The sequence below is a fragment of the Chroicocephalus ridibundus genome, chromosome 3 (assembly GCF_963924245.1).
Source record: "Chroicocephalus ridibundus chromosome 3, bChrRid1.1, whole genome shotgun sequence".
Taxonomy (NCBI): domain Eukaryota; kingdom Metazoa; phylum Chordata; class Aves; order Charadriiformes; family Laridae; genus Chroicocephalus; species Chroicocephalus ridibundus.
Window position 1 is genome coordinate 59,414,412 of NC_086286.1, and position 17,217 is coordinate 59,431,628.

The 17,217-nt window shown below is 37.1% G+C and overlaps 1 protein-coding gene across 12 annotated transcripts in view; it reads right to left on the bottom strand.

The window, feature by feature from the left end:
* Positions 1 to 17,217, bottom strand: part of SYNE1 (spectrin repeat containing nuclear envelope protein 1) — a 308,297-nt gene that overhangs the window by 246,030 nt on the left and 45,050 nt on the right. For 9 of the 12 annotated variants that reach the window (XM_063329329.1, XM_063329318.1, XM_063329323.1 and 6 more), the window contains exons 1-4: positions 13,937 to 14,030; positions 11,342 to 11,403; positions 1,994 to 2,089; positions 92 to 175 (exon numbers count right to left, since the gene is read on the bottom strand). In XM_063329329.1, coding sequence (XP_063185399.1) covers positions 92 to 175; positions 1,994 to 2,089; positions 11,342 to 11,403; positions 13,937 to 14,015 — 321 coding nt within the window. In that variant the 5' untranslated portion in view covers positions 14,016 to 14,030. Of the gene's footprint in view, positions 1 to 91; positions 176 to 1,993; positions 2,090 to 11,341; positions 11,404 to 13,936; positions 14,185 to 17,217 lie in introns of those variants that run through there. The other 3 variants (XM_063329322.1, XM_063329326.1, XM_063329317.1) reach the window with 3 other exon arrangements.

Sequence of the window (17,217 nt, forward strand, 5' to 3'; positions counted from 1 at the left end):
AATAAGAACAGCTAAGTGGATAAAAATCATACATTTAAGGAAAGAAAGAAAAAAAGAAGGAAAGAACAGGACTAAGTGCTACCAAACCTACCCGTCTTCCTTCTAGAAACTTAAGAGCTGTGCCAATGTTGGCAACCCAGTGAATTCTCTTCAGCTGACGTCCTTGCTCACAAGGCTTAAATAGAAAGAACAGCGTAATTAGATTAGATTAGATTTATGCCAATTTGCTGCAAAAAGTGAAGTTCCAGATTATTATAAATTCCTATGTACATACCATAGTCTGATTTACATGTAAAAATGTTCCTTGGAGCAGTTGAATTGTATCTTTGCATATAGCAACAGGGTGCACTGACAGATATAGGGGACATAAATGTGATACTTCTATTATAAAAGAGTTTTATACGTCTTAATAATGTCAGCTCATAAACTTCATCAAATCAGAGAACTGTTTTTCTCATGTAAAACAAACTACTACTATTTTTTATACACACACATATACATATGCGCTTGAGAGAAAGTAACATTCTCTCAGTAAAATATTTTTGCCTGCAAAGGAGAAGTCAAGGTGGTTGTTATTTTTAAACATCGGTATGCAGTGAAGACATTTTACCTAGAGTATTTTTATTCATTCTCTCTAATCCTTTATTGGTGATTAAAAAACCAACTATAACAAACCCTTATAGAACAATGAATCTTGCTGAACTTCAAGACGCTTAGGCTAAAAAAAGACAGAATTATTTGAATTAAATCAAGAACATACCCTAGCTTTCTAATACTCTACAGTGGAATTAAATTCCCCACTGAATCTTACATTTTAATGCAAATATACAGCTACTATAATTTAAATTCCTGTTCATAAAGTTATAAACAGTTTTAACAAAGGCTTGCTATAGATTCTGGAATTCCTCTTGCAGTTACTACAGAATATCATATTCTGCTTTACATGACCTTTAAATCAAACAGACATTATTCTGGTTCTGGTCTTTCACTAATTAATGTATACAGGATACAATCCAAGGAAGTTATTGTAACAGGTGCCATCATTACTTTTTTTTTCCTGTATTACTACTACTGTTTTGCCACAAGAGGGAGACTTTCTGTCTTAGAAGAAGAGAAACAGAAATGGGTATATTTCAACAGAGCAGAAACTGACTTGAAAGTATAGCTTTTTCCCCATCTTATGATAAAATCACTCTTGCAGTCTGAATCATTACCTAGTTTGGGGTATGATCTGCAATCAAAACAGACATGAAAAAGGGGAAAAAGTGTAGCACTTGCAAATTGGCTGCATGTGAGGGAACAGGTAATGTCTGAACCCCAGAGCAAGCCAAATGATGGACTGTTGCTCTACTATTTCAGATGCTGCCACCTGATCTGCAAGCTGGTTTGGAAAAAGTGAGAGCCCTTGGCCCAAAACCCTTTTGGTTTTCTTCCACATCACATGGCCAAAACTAGCCTAGCTCCCAAGAGACAGCCTATTTGCCATGTACACACGATGGCCTCTGTGCACAACTTGGCGGTGAAAAAGCCTTTTTGGCATCAGTTAAGGTTCTTTACAGTAGCACAGCAGATGTGAAGGTAAATGGATGTAAGATCCCATGAAATTTGAGGGGCTCAACTATTTTTTTCAGAGACGTAAATTTAACAAGATAAACACTATCATTTCTTCAAGACGTATAGAAATAGCTTGCAGTTTAGACCTTCCTTATGCCATGATAGCAACGCCTAAATGAACTGCAAAGACTAATACAAATAAGCAATTTTTATGAACTAATAAGACAAAATTAATATAAAACGCATAAAATCAAGAATTTCAGTCTGTAATCATCTGGTTTGGGGGTTTTCTAACCAGATATCCCACTCTATGAATAAACTTATTTGCTTATGTAGAAGTCAGTTTTTCATGGTATTCAAATATAGAAACATATTAGAAAACTACATCCTAGAGAAGTTATGCAACTATCATGTATATTCAGAAGAAGGAAGTTCTTACCAGCTTCTGCCCTGAAAGAACTTCCAAAAGGGCAATTAGCATTACCCCATCTTTGATATCTTCAAACAGATCATTCACCAGTATGGGAGGATTGCGCTGAAAGGGAGAAGACTTCAGATATCATAAAGGCTCACCAGCATCACATTCTACTTTCCTTCCTTTCAAACAGATGCACAAAGAGTGGCTGGTCCCCTTCTTTACATTTTATAATGTTTAATATCAATGTATCATTTAACCATTACTGTGTCACCGTATTGTTTAAGTATTTGACATTTCTAGCACAGGACTGTAATGCTAGATGCTTTCTGCCACTAATGATACAACGGAAAAACCTCCTGCTCCCTAAACCAAGCAAGGAAACACACCAACAATGAGTCTATAAAATAGACACAACTTCAAGATGTATTATTACAGTCATATTTCAATACATCAGCATATTTTTGCCCAGTGTTAACTATGTCACAGAAATTTCACTCTTAGTCCAAGCAGCACAAGGAGCTGTATGAATAAAAGATCCCTAAAGCAGAGTGGCTGATTGAGCAATGCTGCTACTTTCTCACAGCTGACAGTTGTTACACTAAGTTGCTGTATTTTCTCTCCTCTCCCCCAGGCCTTGCAGGCTTCCAGTGCTGTTAGCACTGTGTCAGCTTCTACTTAAAACAAATTGCTTAGCATATGTCTTTACATTCACAAACGCAACAATGATCATACTGAAAAATATGTAAACAGATTATGTTTTAGGAATTTTGAATAACAAGGTCACATCATTAAACTCTGTCTTCTTTGGACTCTCGTCCACAATCCCAGTTTGAGGAACTATAGCTCTCAGCTGGTTAGTATTTACTTTAATGATCACAAAATGTCTCTTAGAAACAACAAGTTTAAACTTGGTTCAGCTGAAATAAATTAAACACCCTCTAGCTTTCATGAGCTTGTCAACATTTAAACTTGCTAATTAAGATAATACTAACATTCATACCTGCTAATTCACTAAAATGACAATCAGAACACAAAATGCTTGAAATTAGTTCAAGTTCAATAATTTACTTTTGGGGTACTTCTGAAAAAAAATGATGCTTGTACAACAACTTGATCTATTACTTCTGTTCTGTAGAAACATAGGTTTGAAAAGATGAACCTAATAAAGGAAACATTGCTCTTGAAAAGGTAAAAATGCTATGACAAATCAGGAGAAAGCGAAGGTTTCCAGTTCCCAAAATCAAAACATCTTGCCTTCGTCGTTCAGCTTGGATGAACTGATATTTCAATGAGACATAATTTTGGCATAAAGTGGAAAAATAACTCTGCTGAAAGCAGACTTCATCTGAGATTTGACATGCTCTAATAGCCACAATAATAAAAGAGTCTATTTTCTCATGTATGTAAAATAAGCAGTACTACAACTCATTATGAGGGTATATTTAATCACAGGGGGTTTTATTTCCTAGCAATGCAATAGATACTGGATCATGCTCTTCCTTAATATAACACCAAAGAAATCAATGGAGCAAACAGGTCACTGGAGATTAATTTGTCCCAGTTTTGCATCACAGGCAGTTGACATAAATGCAATTAATTTTCCTCACCTTCTATATTATCATTTCCTGTTTGAAGTTTGGAGCAACTTTGGTTTTATCAGTATTACCGCATGATATAATACTGAAGAATTTTGTGCTAAAATAATTCAGCAATTAAGACAAGAGGATTTTAGCAGCTGACATCCTAATCCAACAGGAGGTGAAGGTCTCAAAAATTTCACCACCTATCTAAATGCCCTGGTAGTGTGGTTTGTCTCTTGAAGCTCACTCTCCAGTAATGAAGAGAGACAGGTTCTTTTAGAGGGCAATTTAGGATACATTTAGATTGAGGGTAAGTGAGATTTACAGTGCTCCATAACCCTGGTGCCTGTAATGTGCCTGTCAGATGACCTGTTTGAGTGCAACACAACTCCACTCCAGCTTGAGCAGTTCGGTATCCTTACTCTCAAATCAGTGTACAGGCCAGAATTTGCCTCATCCCAACATGAAGTCAAAAGTCATCTGGAATTCATATGCAAACCAAATCTGTGGAGCACCTCTGTTTTCCACAGTGCATGGTTTCACACTATAGATAAACCTGATCACCCATGTCAAGCTCTTGCTCTCAACCACAACCTTCACTAGTCGCTCCTCGCTGACAGTAGTTACAAAAACTAGATTTGCACCCTAACTAAGGCATGGTGCTAAGGTAAGGCAGGGGAATTATCCCTGAAGACATCATCCAAGTAAATGAACACCTACAGTACTTTCCTTTTGACATGAATCAAATATTGGTTTGGGGAAAACTAGGTGAAGTATGGGAAAGCATTGAACAAGATAAGAAGCAGCAAAGAAACCATCAAAAGACTTACACCAACGTTAATAACGTTAACCTGCTGCTATGAAGTGTTAGAATCACAACAACTGTTCATAAATCAGCAGGTTGAAATGTACTTTTTGTTGCTGAAAGGTTGCATAATTACCAACACTGCCAGTGTTTAGCAGCACACACCATGTACCTTAACACCAATAGAGCAGGAACAGAAGGCAGGTACAACAGCTGTGTCACAAGATCTCCTGTATGACACTCCTCTAATATGGAAAATTTGTTAATTAAACAGACTGCCAAAAATGTTCTGCATAATACGCTTTATAATATAATGTTTTTCACTACCCTGAAGATGTTAATACCTTACTACAAGGAGGTAAGACCCTCATTGCATTTCATAACTCACTTATTTTTTACTACTCTGGGCAGATAGCGTAGAATTTACCCTATTATTATGACTCCAGTTTCTCTCAGAAGTACGGAATGAGTAATACTTTTAGTGGCATATATAGAAGTATAGATTCCTCTTTCACATAAATATTCCACAGATATCAATCTTATTCCCCATGTTGATATAATTCAGGAAGATATACATCCACTAGCTGATACTGAGAAGTTCATACACCCTTATTTATTGTATACGGACCATCACACAGGATGGCTCAAGCTACTTGACTGGTTTTCCAGGCAGATCCTCTACTAAGATTAACACAATATCTTCTGTTGAAATAGATAAATAGCTACTTCTTGGCTGCGTACATAATTGTCAAACAAAATTAAAGGAGAAAGTGAAGCTGTACACTGCTTACTTATTATCCTCCAGAGAAGAAAGTTGTGGTTTTTTTTAAAAAAGCTGTATTCAGTTAAAATCTATTGAATACTTTTTATTCTAGAGACTCAACAAGACTTAACGTCTATTCACTTAGTTGCCTTAATGCACTGCCAAATACTAACTGTAAATCAGTAAAAGCAGGGAAAGAGTACTAACTTAAAATTTTGTAATCTTGAAAATGTTGAATGTACTCCAGATTTTGGCTTTTTGCATGTAAATGTATAGCTCTAGCAATGCAATCAACTGCAATGATCCTAATACACTATATTTTGAATGTTGGAAAGCCTGTGCAAGGAATTTAATTGAGTCATTTTTAAACCAGGAAAAAAGAACATTTAAAGACTACATGAAGTAACCTCTCAAAATCCTGTAATATTAAAGAAATACTGTTATTTATAAACTTCTTGAATAAAATTTCTTTGAGGAACTCAGAATATAGTTTGATAAAAAATCAGACGTTAAATCTACAACTTGTCAGATCTACACTAAGGTTTCAGATGTCTTAGTATTTGAATTTGGTTTTTTCGTAAGTTTCTTCAAGGAAGCAAATTAGCAAAATAATTCTCATGATATGCTACATACTGTGTTGCATGCATTCTGTTAAACACTCGTTTATTGAAGTATATGCAATCACAGTGGTGTAGTTTATAGTGACAATGACATTTAGGAACAGTCATGTCAGAAAGAGGGAGACACACTCAGTATAAGTAAATTAATGTGTTCTGCAGGAGGAATATGAATTAAGTGGGAATGAATCTTAAAGGTTAATGAACCAAATTTTTCCCATATTAAATGTTTATTTAAATAACTGTATTTAGAACTGGTCACAAATGGGAACTGATGAGGGAATGCTTTGCATAAACCTGTTGCTCTTACAAACTTAGCTAATTTGCTGTAGTGTTCAGGAAATATTCTGAATCATTTAAAGAATTGAATATTGGTACACACACAAAGTATTTGACTGAAAGCCTCAAAGAAAGCAGTTCATAACAGACCTGCAATCTCTAGACATTCCTCCTCTGGCACAGTAAAATAAGTTTTGTAAAATAAAAACCTCAGAGATGGAAGCAACGTGCATTTGGTAAGCTTCACTCTTCTATTCCAACACTTTTTCTTGCATATCATTTCTCATTTGCATCTTTGCTACAGGAATTTTATCCTCACACCCTGTACTTAACTTCTCTAATGAATAAATTATACTACACAAACATCAGTAACTGCATCATAATGGTTGTCAATGCAAACATTGTAAACTACCTTTGCTCCATTCATTTTCAAATAATGTTTCAAAAACTGCTGAAAAAATTTGTCAAAACCTATCCACGTGCATGAACAAGAACAAATCTGTGTAACTACTGAATTTGTCTCTGCAGGGAAATACATGTGGGAACAGGAAGAAGAACGTGAAATTTCGATAACTCTGTAATAGCTGTCCTACTCCTCCACCCCAATTTAATTCCTAAATCCTTAAGCACATACGTTTTCATGGTCCTTGCTGTTAATGACTATTTTTATGAATAAAGACTGAGGGACTCAGCCCTAAGTTTTACATTATTTGTTTTGTCAGAAAAATTAATTTAGCTTTCACTGTTTAACATTAGAGATTACGTGCAATACTAGCGAAAACATACAGTGACTGCTGGCAAAGAAAACTCCCAGGCAGATTTTCCTCCTCATGCAGTCAAGATGGACATTAGCTTAATTTTTTTTCTCTGTCAGTGACTAAGATATCGGGAGCCGCTGTTTTCCCATTTGGAAAAGACAGAAAGACACAGAATTACTTAGTTCACTGATGAAAATTGATAAGGTTCTTGTATGAAGAACAAGTTAAATTCTAAGAACAAACTACCATCACTGACAGCATTGTGTGCGAAAGCTGTAAATCTTGATATACCCGTTTCTTTTTCTTCCTGTCTTTACTATAAAACATATCATTTTGCAATTTCAAAAGCCTTAATGTAAGTTTTAATGCCCAGGATTAATTCAGCATTATGAAGCCATTGCATAAGTATAATTTAAAAATGTTCACCTATTCTTAGTTTTATTTTTATTCGATATCCATCCTCTGCTTTTGTTTGTTGATGTGTGCATCCTTTTAATGGAAATACAAAATGAATACTATTTTTTTTTCAGTACTTATTTGTTGTTCACTCTAATTGGTGAGCTTACAGCAATACTTTTCTGAGTACAAATACTGAAGTTATCCCTGCACCTGGGAACAAAGATGTTATTTGATTGAGTTAAACCAATTTACAGTTCATGTTCCAAAGCTTTGAAACTACTGTTTCCAACACTTTCACCAAAGATGATAAAGGCAATAAAAGGCGTACGCCTCTGTTGTTTTACAAAGAGGCCTGTTTTTCTTCTTCTTTATTCAACTAATCCACAATCTAAAAATCAGCATAGGCAATGAAATGAAAAACATTTAAGTAACTGCTGTTCTGAATGGATGTAATGTCTCCTTTTTGACATATTTGGTGTAACGTTGTTCTGTATTTTTAAACTTAGACTTTGAAAAGATGCCTCAAAAGATACTCAGAAGCATACTCAAATTATTTCTGTATTTTTGAAGGCTGAGACTGAGATGAGGGAGGTCCAGTTGTAAAACCTTAGAGAAATATGAATACGTAACACGCAAATAGAAAATTTCTTGTCCTGTTACACATGCATATCTCATTTATCATTAGAACTGCACAGACACACAAAAATTAAACTGGATGGCCAGAAGATAGATCACATTCATTTGATAGATTGTAACCCAATTTCTGCAAGTGCGTGGCAGAGAAAAGAGGTGATTTCCAGTTGCTGAGGCTCACCGGTTCCCAAGTCAGAATCACAGAACAGATTCAGCTGCGATTAGGAAGACAGACAGCAGAGGGACAGACACAGCCTAGTGCTAACAGCTGACCCAAAATGAAGCTGCATTATAATACCTGCTAGTTATCATACTTGCAGCTCTTTCCCCTGTGCTCGTCCCCTGTGGGACATTGCCCTGTGGGTAAGGGCACGGTTTGTGCTAGGGCTGTTGTACCTCAATTGGTCTTTGAGGTGTCTCATAATTAGCTGATCCCAAGTCCTTTACCTGTCTTCTGCTTGTGAAAAAAACATACCTGTGAACTAGGAAACATAATTTTAAAAAGGTAGCTTTCTATTGTAAGAGCAAGAGAGAATAAAAAATTTGTACCTTCCTCCGACTCCTCTTCATAAAGTTCAATTCACTGGTACTGTCATTTGATTTACCTGTTTTGTTCATTCTTATTTATTTGTATCCATATTCTGAAATCCATTCTTAACTTTACAGTTAAAAAGCCAAAACCGATTTTTTAAATCTACTTGATGGACTTAACTCAGTTATGAAATTAGTTTATCTTTCAATTAGAGCATAAATTTTTAGAATAAAAGCATACACTAAGGTTTTAAATATTAGCAGTGAATAATCTTTCAGTTATAGCAAACTCTGACAAACTATCACATCCTGCTTTATATTTTCAAATTATTAATTGTTCTCAGTTCTACCTAACACAATCAAATCAGTCCTGCATTTCCATTTATTCCAAATTGCTACCCTTCACAGTGGCAGAAACTGCTCTTTTTTTAATCCTCCTTTGCTCTTCTCAACAAACACAGTATCAGGATGAAAACTACATCGGTAGAGTTTCCTTTCCTTTGCCATAAATAAACCCATCTTTCAAATTGCTACATTGAAACTCCATCAATCCTGGCTTAGAAAACATTAATTTCTTCTGGGTTTGAGGATTCATGCAGTTATTCACCAGCCCTTTTTTGAAGACTTTTGAACTTATTCATGAGGGAATATTTCTCCAGATAGACATGGTGTTAGAGTTACAGATACTTTAGTTACAGTTTTAAGGTTTTTTTCTTATTTCCTCCCGTGTAACTTCACCGGCTTTAACAGACACAGGTCCCTGTGCGGAAGTGTGTGCTGCTGTTCTCTGCTATCAGTGTGAGGCCTGCGCTTCACGGTGTCCCTCGCTAGATACCATTTTGGCAGGTGTTTCACATTTTATCGGGTTCAGAGAGGAGTGCAGAACGCAGACAATGCTGCCTGAAAGTGTGTCTCCTTCCAGGACTTTTCCTTATGACATTTCAAAGGCCTCCAGACAATAGAAATGTTACAGCTTTCCGATTTCTTTTGAAAAAAGGAAAACTGCAACAATCTTTAGCATGAATCAAGCAACGTAAATACTGAATTTCTGGGTTACAATTTGCAATAGGAGTGCAAGGGGAGTTCTGTGCATTTCACAGACCCATCAGTATTTCCTACAGCTGTGATGAATGCAGAAAACATATTTCCACGCTATCTAAAAGTATGACTAACAAAGACGTAAAAGCTTAAGCTTTAAAAACTTAGAAGTCTGAATGGCATGCGTCACTCCTGTTGGGTCTAATCTCTATAATCTCTAAACAATGCTTCTCCTGCGGCAGCACAACAGCATAAATGGGAAGCAAAACCAGCTAATCTATACATCTGATTCAGGCAGTGAGGCAAACTTGCTGACAGCCATCAATAAAAGTATCACAGAAACAACTCTCCTGTTAAAGGGCGAATTATCACAGACCTACATTTTACAGGCTACCTCAGGTAGCCGAAAGTAAGGGCTGTGGCTAGTTAACTGCTTGGTTTGAATGTGAGTATTTGATAAACCTTTACAACATCAGACCCGTTAAAGAAATATACGCCTAGATTACACAAGTCAAAAGGTCTACCTGAGCCCTCACTAGTATAGTAAGGTGGAGTTCACAGCTCTTAATCCAGAGCAAAATCTCTTAATTGAGCTGCCACTGCGACTTTGTCTCTTCCCAATAATTTGTTACTTATTACTAGCAAATTATCATTACACACACACACATATATACACATGTAACAATATGTAGATATATCTACTTGTCAATTATTCTCAGATATTATTGATCAATTATTAATAACACAATACAATTAGGAAATAGAAGAAGATGAAATAAGAGTTCTTTTTATCCTCTGACACATGTTCACAGCCCACTTTGCTAACACTTTAGCAAATACTGAATGTCTTTTCATCTCGGTTGAAATAAATAGAACATGCATAGAGTGCCCGAGTTCTCTGCTGCATAGGGACCTTTTCCAAATTATTTCAAAGAGAATGGGGGATAGACCTCATGTCCAGTGAGGATCCACTGTCAGGAAGTCCTGAAGATAACCTTGTTCTTGCAGTTGAATTTTACAATGCCAGTGTAGTTCATTTCACAGTAAATTCCTCAGTTACATCCCTCAGTAACATAAATAAATACCATTGCTGTACCACACAGTCTCATTAGACCAAATGACACGGTATAGGATTATATGGGTTTCCTGCTTTGATCTGTTTATTTTTGAGGCCATTATTAGCCAATTCTCTACAGAGAAGCTAAAACAGTGCTCTTGCAGCTATTCCTTGCTCAATTTTCAAGTTCATTAATCTTCATGATCTAAAATATGCATTTCCAAGAGCATCTCTGGTGTTTAAATATTTTAATTTACTGGACTAACTGATAACTATTGTTAAAGCTGTGCTGTGTGAAAACTCTGGGAAATGCCAAATTAAATCTCGTTGTCAGATAAAGTTGGTATCAGTTGTGGCTTAATACGTTTTAAATTGTGTGTAAATCACTGTCTTTATTCTGCTAAAACCTAAAAAAGGAGGTTTAGGTTGTGCTAAGAAGAAGCAACAATAGTTTCATGACAAATCCCAAGATGCATCAGATAATTCATTCATCCCTGGATTCATGAAGCACTATTTATCCTTGTAACCAGTTCAGGATCCCTCTAAGAAACTACACAACTGAGTCGAGTTTTATGCAAATACACCCTATGTAATAAGGCTAATATTTCTGTTTAACAGAAAGCAGTTTCAAATATTTTGTCTGGCTGAATGTTTGGCCAGTTTCCGTTTTGGCCAAAGGAGCTGGGTGGTTGCCTGTAGGCAGCACTTACAACACTGCAGCTTACTGCTATCATGCTGAAACAGATTCATCCTCTATGCTGCACAGATAATGGGCATCCCTTTTAAGTTTATGCCATTTTGATCAGACAAATAAATCTGACATATTCTATACTCCAGAGCCTGTATAGGCGTAGATAAAAAGGTTTGATCTAAAAAAAAAAAAATAATAAGTTCAAAGCCATTTATTACCTTAGCCAGATGAGTATTGATCCATTTTGTGAAAGTCCTTTTCTGCACTGACTCTTGCTCATCTGAGAAAAAAAGAAAATCAGTTTGATTAGACATTGCTGAATACTTCTGTATTTACAAGATGGAAGAACAGTATTCCTTATTGACAACAAATGCATTCTGTTTTTGCCAGAAATGTCACTATATTTTTTTTGAGAGTTATTTTTGTCTGTAACTGCCCATAACAAATACTTCATATTCTTATAATAATGCTCTGACACTTGACTATTTGAAGAGTTTCACAGTAAAGTTCAAGTCTTAACAAATCAATGACCGGTAAGACACTATTTCAAATCTGAATGCTAAGACAAATTTGACATCTAAGTCTATATTATATTTACCCAAGGTCTCAGCACCAAGAACTTCTCTGTACTTTTTAACTAGAATCCATGTCTCTGACAGTCAAGTTGCTTTTACGTAGAAAGTCAGCTAGGGGCTTAGAAAAAATACTATTAGCATGTATATTTGAATATGTTTACAATGTTGAATTAAAGATTTGAAATTGCATTATCAAGCTTATTTGTCCTCTGGAAGATCCTGCCAGGGAGGAACCATTAAGCTAGTTCGGGCAGTTTCTATACTGCTACTTTCTACCTCCCTTAGTCCTGTCTTGAAGCACTTGTCTGATTTATAGCGAAATTTCACTGATTCTCAGACAGTCCCTCAGAGGCTGTTGCCAGCTGCATAGACAAAAATAGCTCCTGAAGGAGCTCCTCCAACTTCAACAGCCAGGGTCATGGCTGCAGAGGGAAGAAAATCACCGTGCTATAACCAATCCACGAAGTCCTGTCCCTTCCTTGTAGGGAATCAGGTTTGACACATGGAATAATTTCACAACAGGGGCATTCAGGTTTTTATGTTGGAGATTTGTCTTTAAAAAATAAAAGGAAATACCCATTTTACTGAAAAACAAATCATTTTATTATCATCATCGGTTCTGAATAAGCACTTTCATTCCCCTACAGAAAATCCAAATAAATAAAATTGCTGTTAAATATCTATTTTTTATAACATATGCCTGTTCCAAAACCTACAGATGGAAAATCTAATTTTAGATACTGCCTTTGCTACTGACTTGTGTTAACACTGAATAATGATTTCATCTCTTTCACATCTGTAAAATTAAAATGGGATATCCTTTAATCCCTTTTAAAGTTCTGGAACAGATAACTACTACGTTTGATGCACTACTACTAATAAGCTTCCTGATTTACACTCGTGCAATGCTGCTCCACAATGAGCGTACATGAAGATACAAATTGCCACACAAAATTTGTCAGCCAAAATGTTCTCTTAAGTGGGACAACGATGGCTCCCTGACCACACACGAGCTCCCAAAAAGTGTTTGTGCATTATGACTCAGGAATATTTTCTTTACACATAAACAATATCTCACATATAAGAAATACCAGAGGAAAAAAAGATATATATACTTCCAGCATCTATTGCTAGATTAGCACGCTTCATGCCTAAGAAAATAATCCGGCATTCTTTATTTTCCTTTTCTTTGATTTCATTGGGTAGGCTGTCTTACATCATTTTTAAAACATTGATTTCATGGTCACGAAATCTACTAGATTCATGTTCATGAATCTACTTGTTGCACTGACAGGCAGGTTATGAAAAATATCACTCAAAATACAGCATTGCGCTTCATTCAATACTGACTATTTTTGGCAGGGGATGTCTTTATGCATGATAATTGTTTCTACGTTCTGGAAAACAGACTTCTCAATGTATGGTTTCTAACCATGAACAAGCTGTTTCCCTTGTGACATACAGTAAACGTCAGCTCTGCTCTGACAAGCAATTACACAGGTAGACCGATTAATTTCAATGGAAGTAGTTGCACACTTGAATTGGGTTGTGTGTGAGTAGGTGTGAGGACAGAGATTGAGCGCACACAGAATCAGTCTGGCTCTGGCTTCATTCAGACCTCTGTAACTTAAAATTCCCCAGCAACCCCGATACAATAACAACACGCCAAAAAAAAAAGAACTGGGCCTTCAGAAGTCAAACTTCTGATCAACAAAAAGAGTGAAAATGATTCCTTAATTTGTAGTTCCAGTGCATCCTGCTGATTTAAGAAGCAGCCTTCTGGCAACAACTGGAAATCAGACAACCAGCTCCTGGTTTCTAAATGCTTACCAGCAGAAGACATACACATTTTCAGTCATATCAACAAACGGCAGAAATAGCTTTTCAAAATAATCTGTTTCAAGGCAATATATGCAAGCAATATATTCTTTATGAGTCCAACAGTAACTATTAACAATAAAGTTTCATATTTTTTTTTAGCATTTATTTTGTATAGGCTTAAAATGTACAGATTTTACCACCGTAAAACCTATGTCTGAATGTAACACAAGTAGGGCATTGATTTTGCAAATTCCATGATAAACACGCTTTTTACAAATTTCCCTGGAAATTCATTAAACTGATACAAATTCTCTGCAGAGGTACTGTTTATCTATACTCACAAGACCCATGCGTCATACAGTTTCTTACGCTCTCCCCACTTGCAAGGACTGTCAGCTCCCTGTTTGCACCACTTACCCTGCCGGTACTGAAAGAACCCAGGAAGCAGATTTAACGACGAAACATTTCTGCCACCAGCACCTTTGTAGCGAGCCATAAATAATGATGCTGCTGCTGCTGCTGCTACTGCTGCGGCGGCGGCTGCTGCTGCTGCTACTCCTGTCTCGTGCAGTGTGCAGCGTTTCTTTAGAATACAGCCAGAAGTAATTTTCCAAGAACAATCTGATTTTTTTCCTTCACTGGAAATGCAGGCCTCTTGCACAAATCCCTCCACCTGCTCTTATCAGAGAATTCACATGAAGCCAAACCTTAAAAACATCTTTACATATTCTTGCAGGGATGCAACAGCCAGACAAAGCCAGCTGTATCGAAGGTAGCAGTTCTGCTGGTCTCACTGCCATCATCCTTCTCCACTGTTTTGCTGTGGAAAGATTTTATTATCCGAGCACCAGCCAATCCGCTAACGGAAACCTCTGATGTCAAGAGCCTGAATAATTCATCCAGGGACTGGGACAACCCAACTACACTGCCGATATCCTAAAGCAGCAAGATGTGTAGCTGCAAAAAGCAATGCAGTCTTCTCACCAGTGCTTTTGTAAGAATATACTGCTCAGTAAGCATAAAAATGGCTGAATGGCATAGCCCTTCTCTAGGTTGTCATACATATAAAGGAACGCAGCTTTTAAAAGCAACCACTTTGGTTCATCACTGCATACCCTATTTAGACATGGATGTTCTTCAGCTCTGCAGCTGAAACAGTGAACTGGAAGAATTAGCAAGCAATGAATCTGAACCGACACGTAGGCCACTTAGCTTTTAATAATTGAACTGTTGTACAAGAAGGATGAAACAGAATTTTTGGAGTGCACCTAGATCAGCTTGAAACATAGTTCTGATAATATGCAGCACTTTCTGTCTCATTAAATCAGAGCACCAGAGCATTTGAACAGACTTTGTTTTCCTGTGGTAAAATGAAGGCAGTTATGAAACCGTGGAGATTCATATATTGTTCACCCACAGGGACCAACAGAGCAGTACACAATAGTGAAATGAGAGCAAAAGGCTCACTTTTAGTATGCCATTACAGTAAATGGCATACTAAATACATAAATTATTATAGAGGTTGAATTCAAATTTCTGTTTTTGTAAAACACAATGGCTCTAACAAATCATTCTGCATCTGGGAGAAACATTGCAAGAAAGTTTGGTTTTATTTAAGCAAATTTCTTCCTTTAATTGGCTGGAAATACCCTCATATTTTTGCAAACCTTTTTCTCTACTAAAGCACCACCAACAGACTGCATTTTTAGGTTGATTAGGAAAAAAGACAAATGCAATTGGATATATTTATTTAAAAATATTTTGAACAAATTAATTTTGAAAGGTGAACAAAACCAGCCATGTATCTTCAGATGGTTATGAATATGCTGATGAAATATTCATCACGCATGCATATTATAATGACTAGTATCATGCGTACCACATATAAACGTCAAGAGACAGAGAGTAGTGGCGTGCTTTCTAGCAGAACATTTCTAGAGACAGGCTCAATCAGCAGCACAGTCCCTGCCTGCTGGCTGTGGCAGCAGCTCCGTGTGCCAGGGCTGTGGGGTGTGCAGCAGCAGATCCCACATGGAGCACCTCTTGCCTCAGGTGCTTGGGGGCCGCATGGTGGGAAGGCAGCTGCAGTGCAGGGTTGCAAATACGGGGTTCTGCTGCAAGATAACACAAGGAGGAGTCTCACACACAGAGTGAGAGACAACAGAGCCGAGCTCACACACGTCTAATAAAGGCGTCTTGATTGATTCTCAGTGAGCTACTATTGTGGAGATTTGTTTTGTTTTTAACTTCAGTGAAATTCATTTCAAGTTGCTCACAGCTCCTCATTTTCAGCATCCTTTTTTGTTTTCTTTGGTTTTGATAGTTCTGTTCTAAAAACACCAAGGAGCTTCCCTGTTTGTTTTTTTGGTGTTTTTTTTTTTTTCTTTTTGTTGTTGTTGTCGTCATTTTCCAGGTCTTTGGTGCCTTTAGGAGTACTGCTAAAGCAACTTGGAAGCGCAGAAAAGTGTGCCAAACCACCTGCAATGCTTCAAGATGTCACTTGAGAACACAACACAACACAGAATGCAGCGAACAGCACCCCACTGGGAAAGTTTGTTTGGTCAGCAGCATGGCATAAATTCTCTAAAGCTTTCAATAAAATATGTTATAGACCAGTTTACATCTTCATTAAGGACAATCCTAATTTAAAGCAGCTGTAGAAAAGCTTGCAGAGTCAAAGCAACAGTATGGAGACTTTACTTATGAAAAGGAGCAATGTTTTAGGCTACATAGTTTAATCAACACCTCCATAACAGATGGATTACCCCATTCCGGAGTACTGCACAGAGGCAATGCAGGCTCATTTCTCTTCCTTTAAGTCTCCAGTTAATGGTTTTTATGGGACAATGCCATAAACAATTTTGTTTTTATAAAAACAACAAAGAAGCAAACTAGCCTTTGCTGGTAGCTCTAAAGCTAAAGTATTGTTTGTAAATTGCTAAATTTAATAGTAACTCCATACACTTCAGGAAGAAAAAAAAGGATGAGGGAGCTATAGGCAGTGGGAGCAAAGTAAGAAAGAGGGAAAAATTGATTTCAGCAGCTAATGACAACAAGGGTTAGCAGTATTGGTACAAAGAATGGGAATATGTTTTTTAATACCTCATGCACTTAGGACTTTTCCATTTTTTATATTTTGAGGAGAAAGAGAGGATTTGTCAAAATGTGGTTTTGGGATATATGCCTCTACTGAATGTATTTTACCAGAGATGGTCCCACTGACAGATCTGTTATCTAAATTTCCAAGCTTTGAGATCTAGCTGCACACCCTAGCCATAACCTGCTCCACCACTGAGCACCACTCTGCTTCCCATCAGTTTCTGCAGAAAGGAAATCCATGCTAGAAGGTGACCGGTCAATCATCCTTTGCCAAACCCCTACTAGGGAAAATGATGGGGATCGGCTTTCTGGGGTTCACACCGGCATATACCATTGCTCAATCTAGAGGTTACCTTAGTACAGTGGTTTGGGGGCCAAAGGTTTTATGCCATTTGGAAGAGTGGAAGTAGAGAAAAGAAAACCCCGCATACTGGTGGAATAGTTACAGGAAACTGGTGTGGAGAAGCAGCCTTACAGCTGCAGAAACACCGCCTGCTGCGCAGCACGCTGCTGGACAGCAAGTGGCACGCTGCTAAGAACTTTCTGCTGTTCCTGTCTGTCTGAAATGTATTTTAAAAATATGTATTTTGATTTTATAC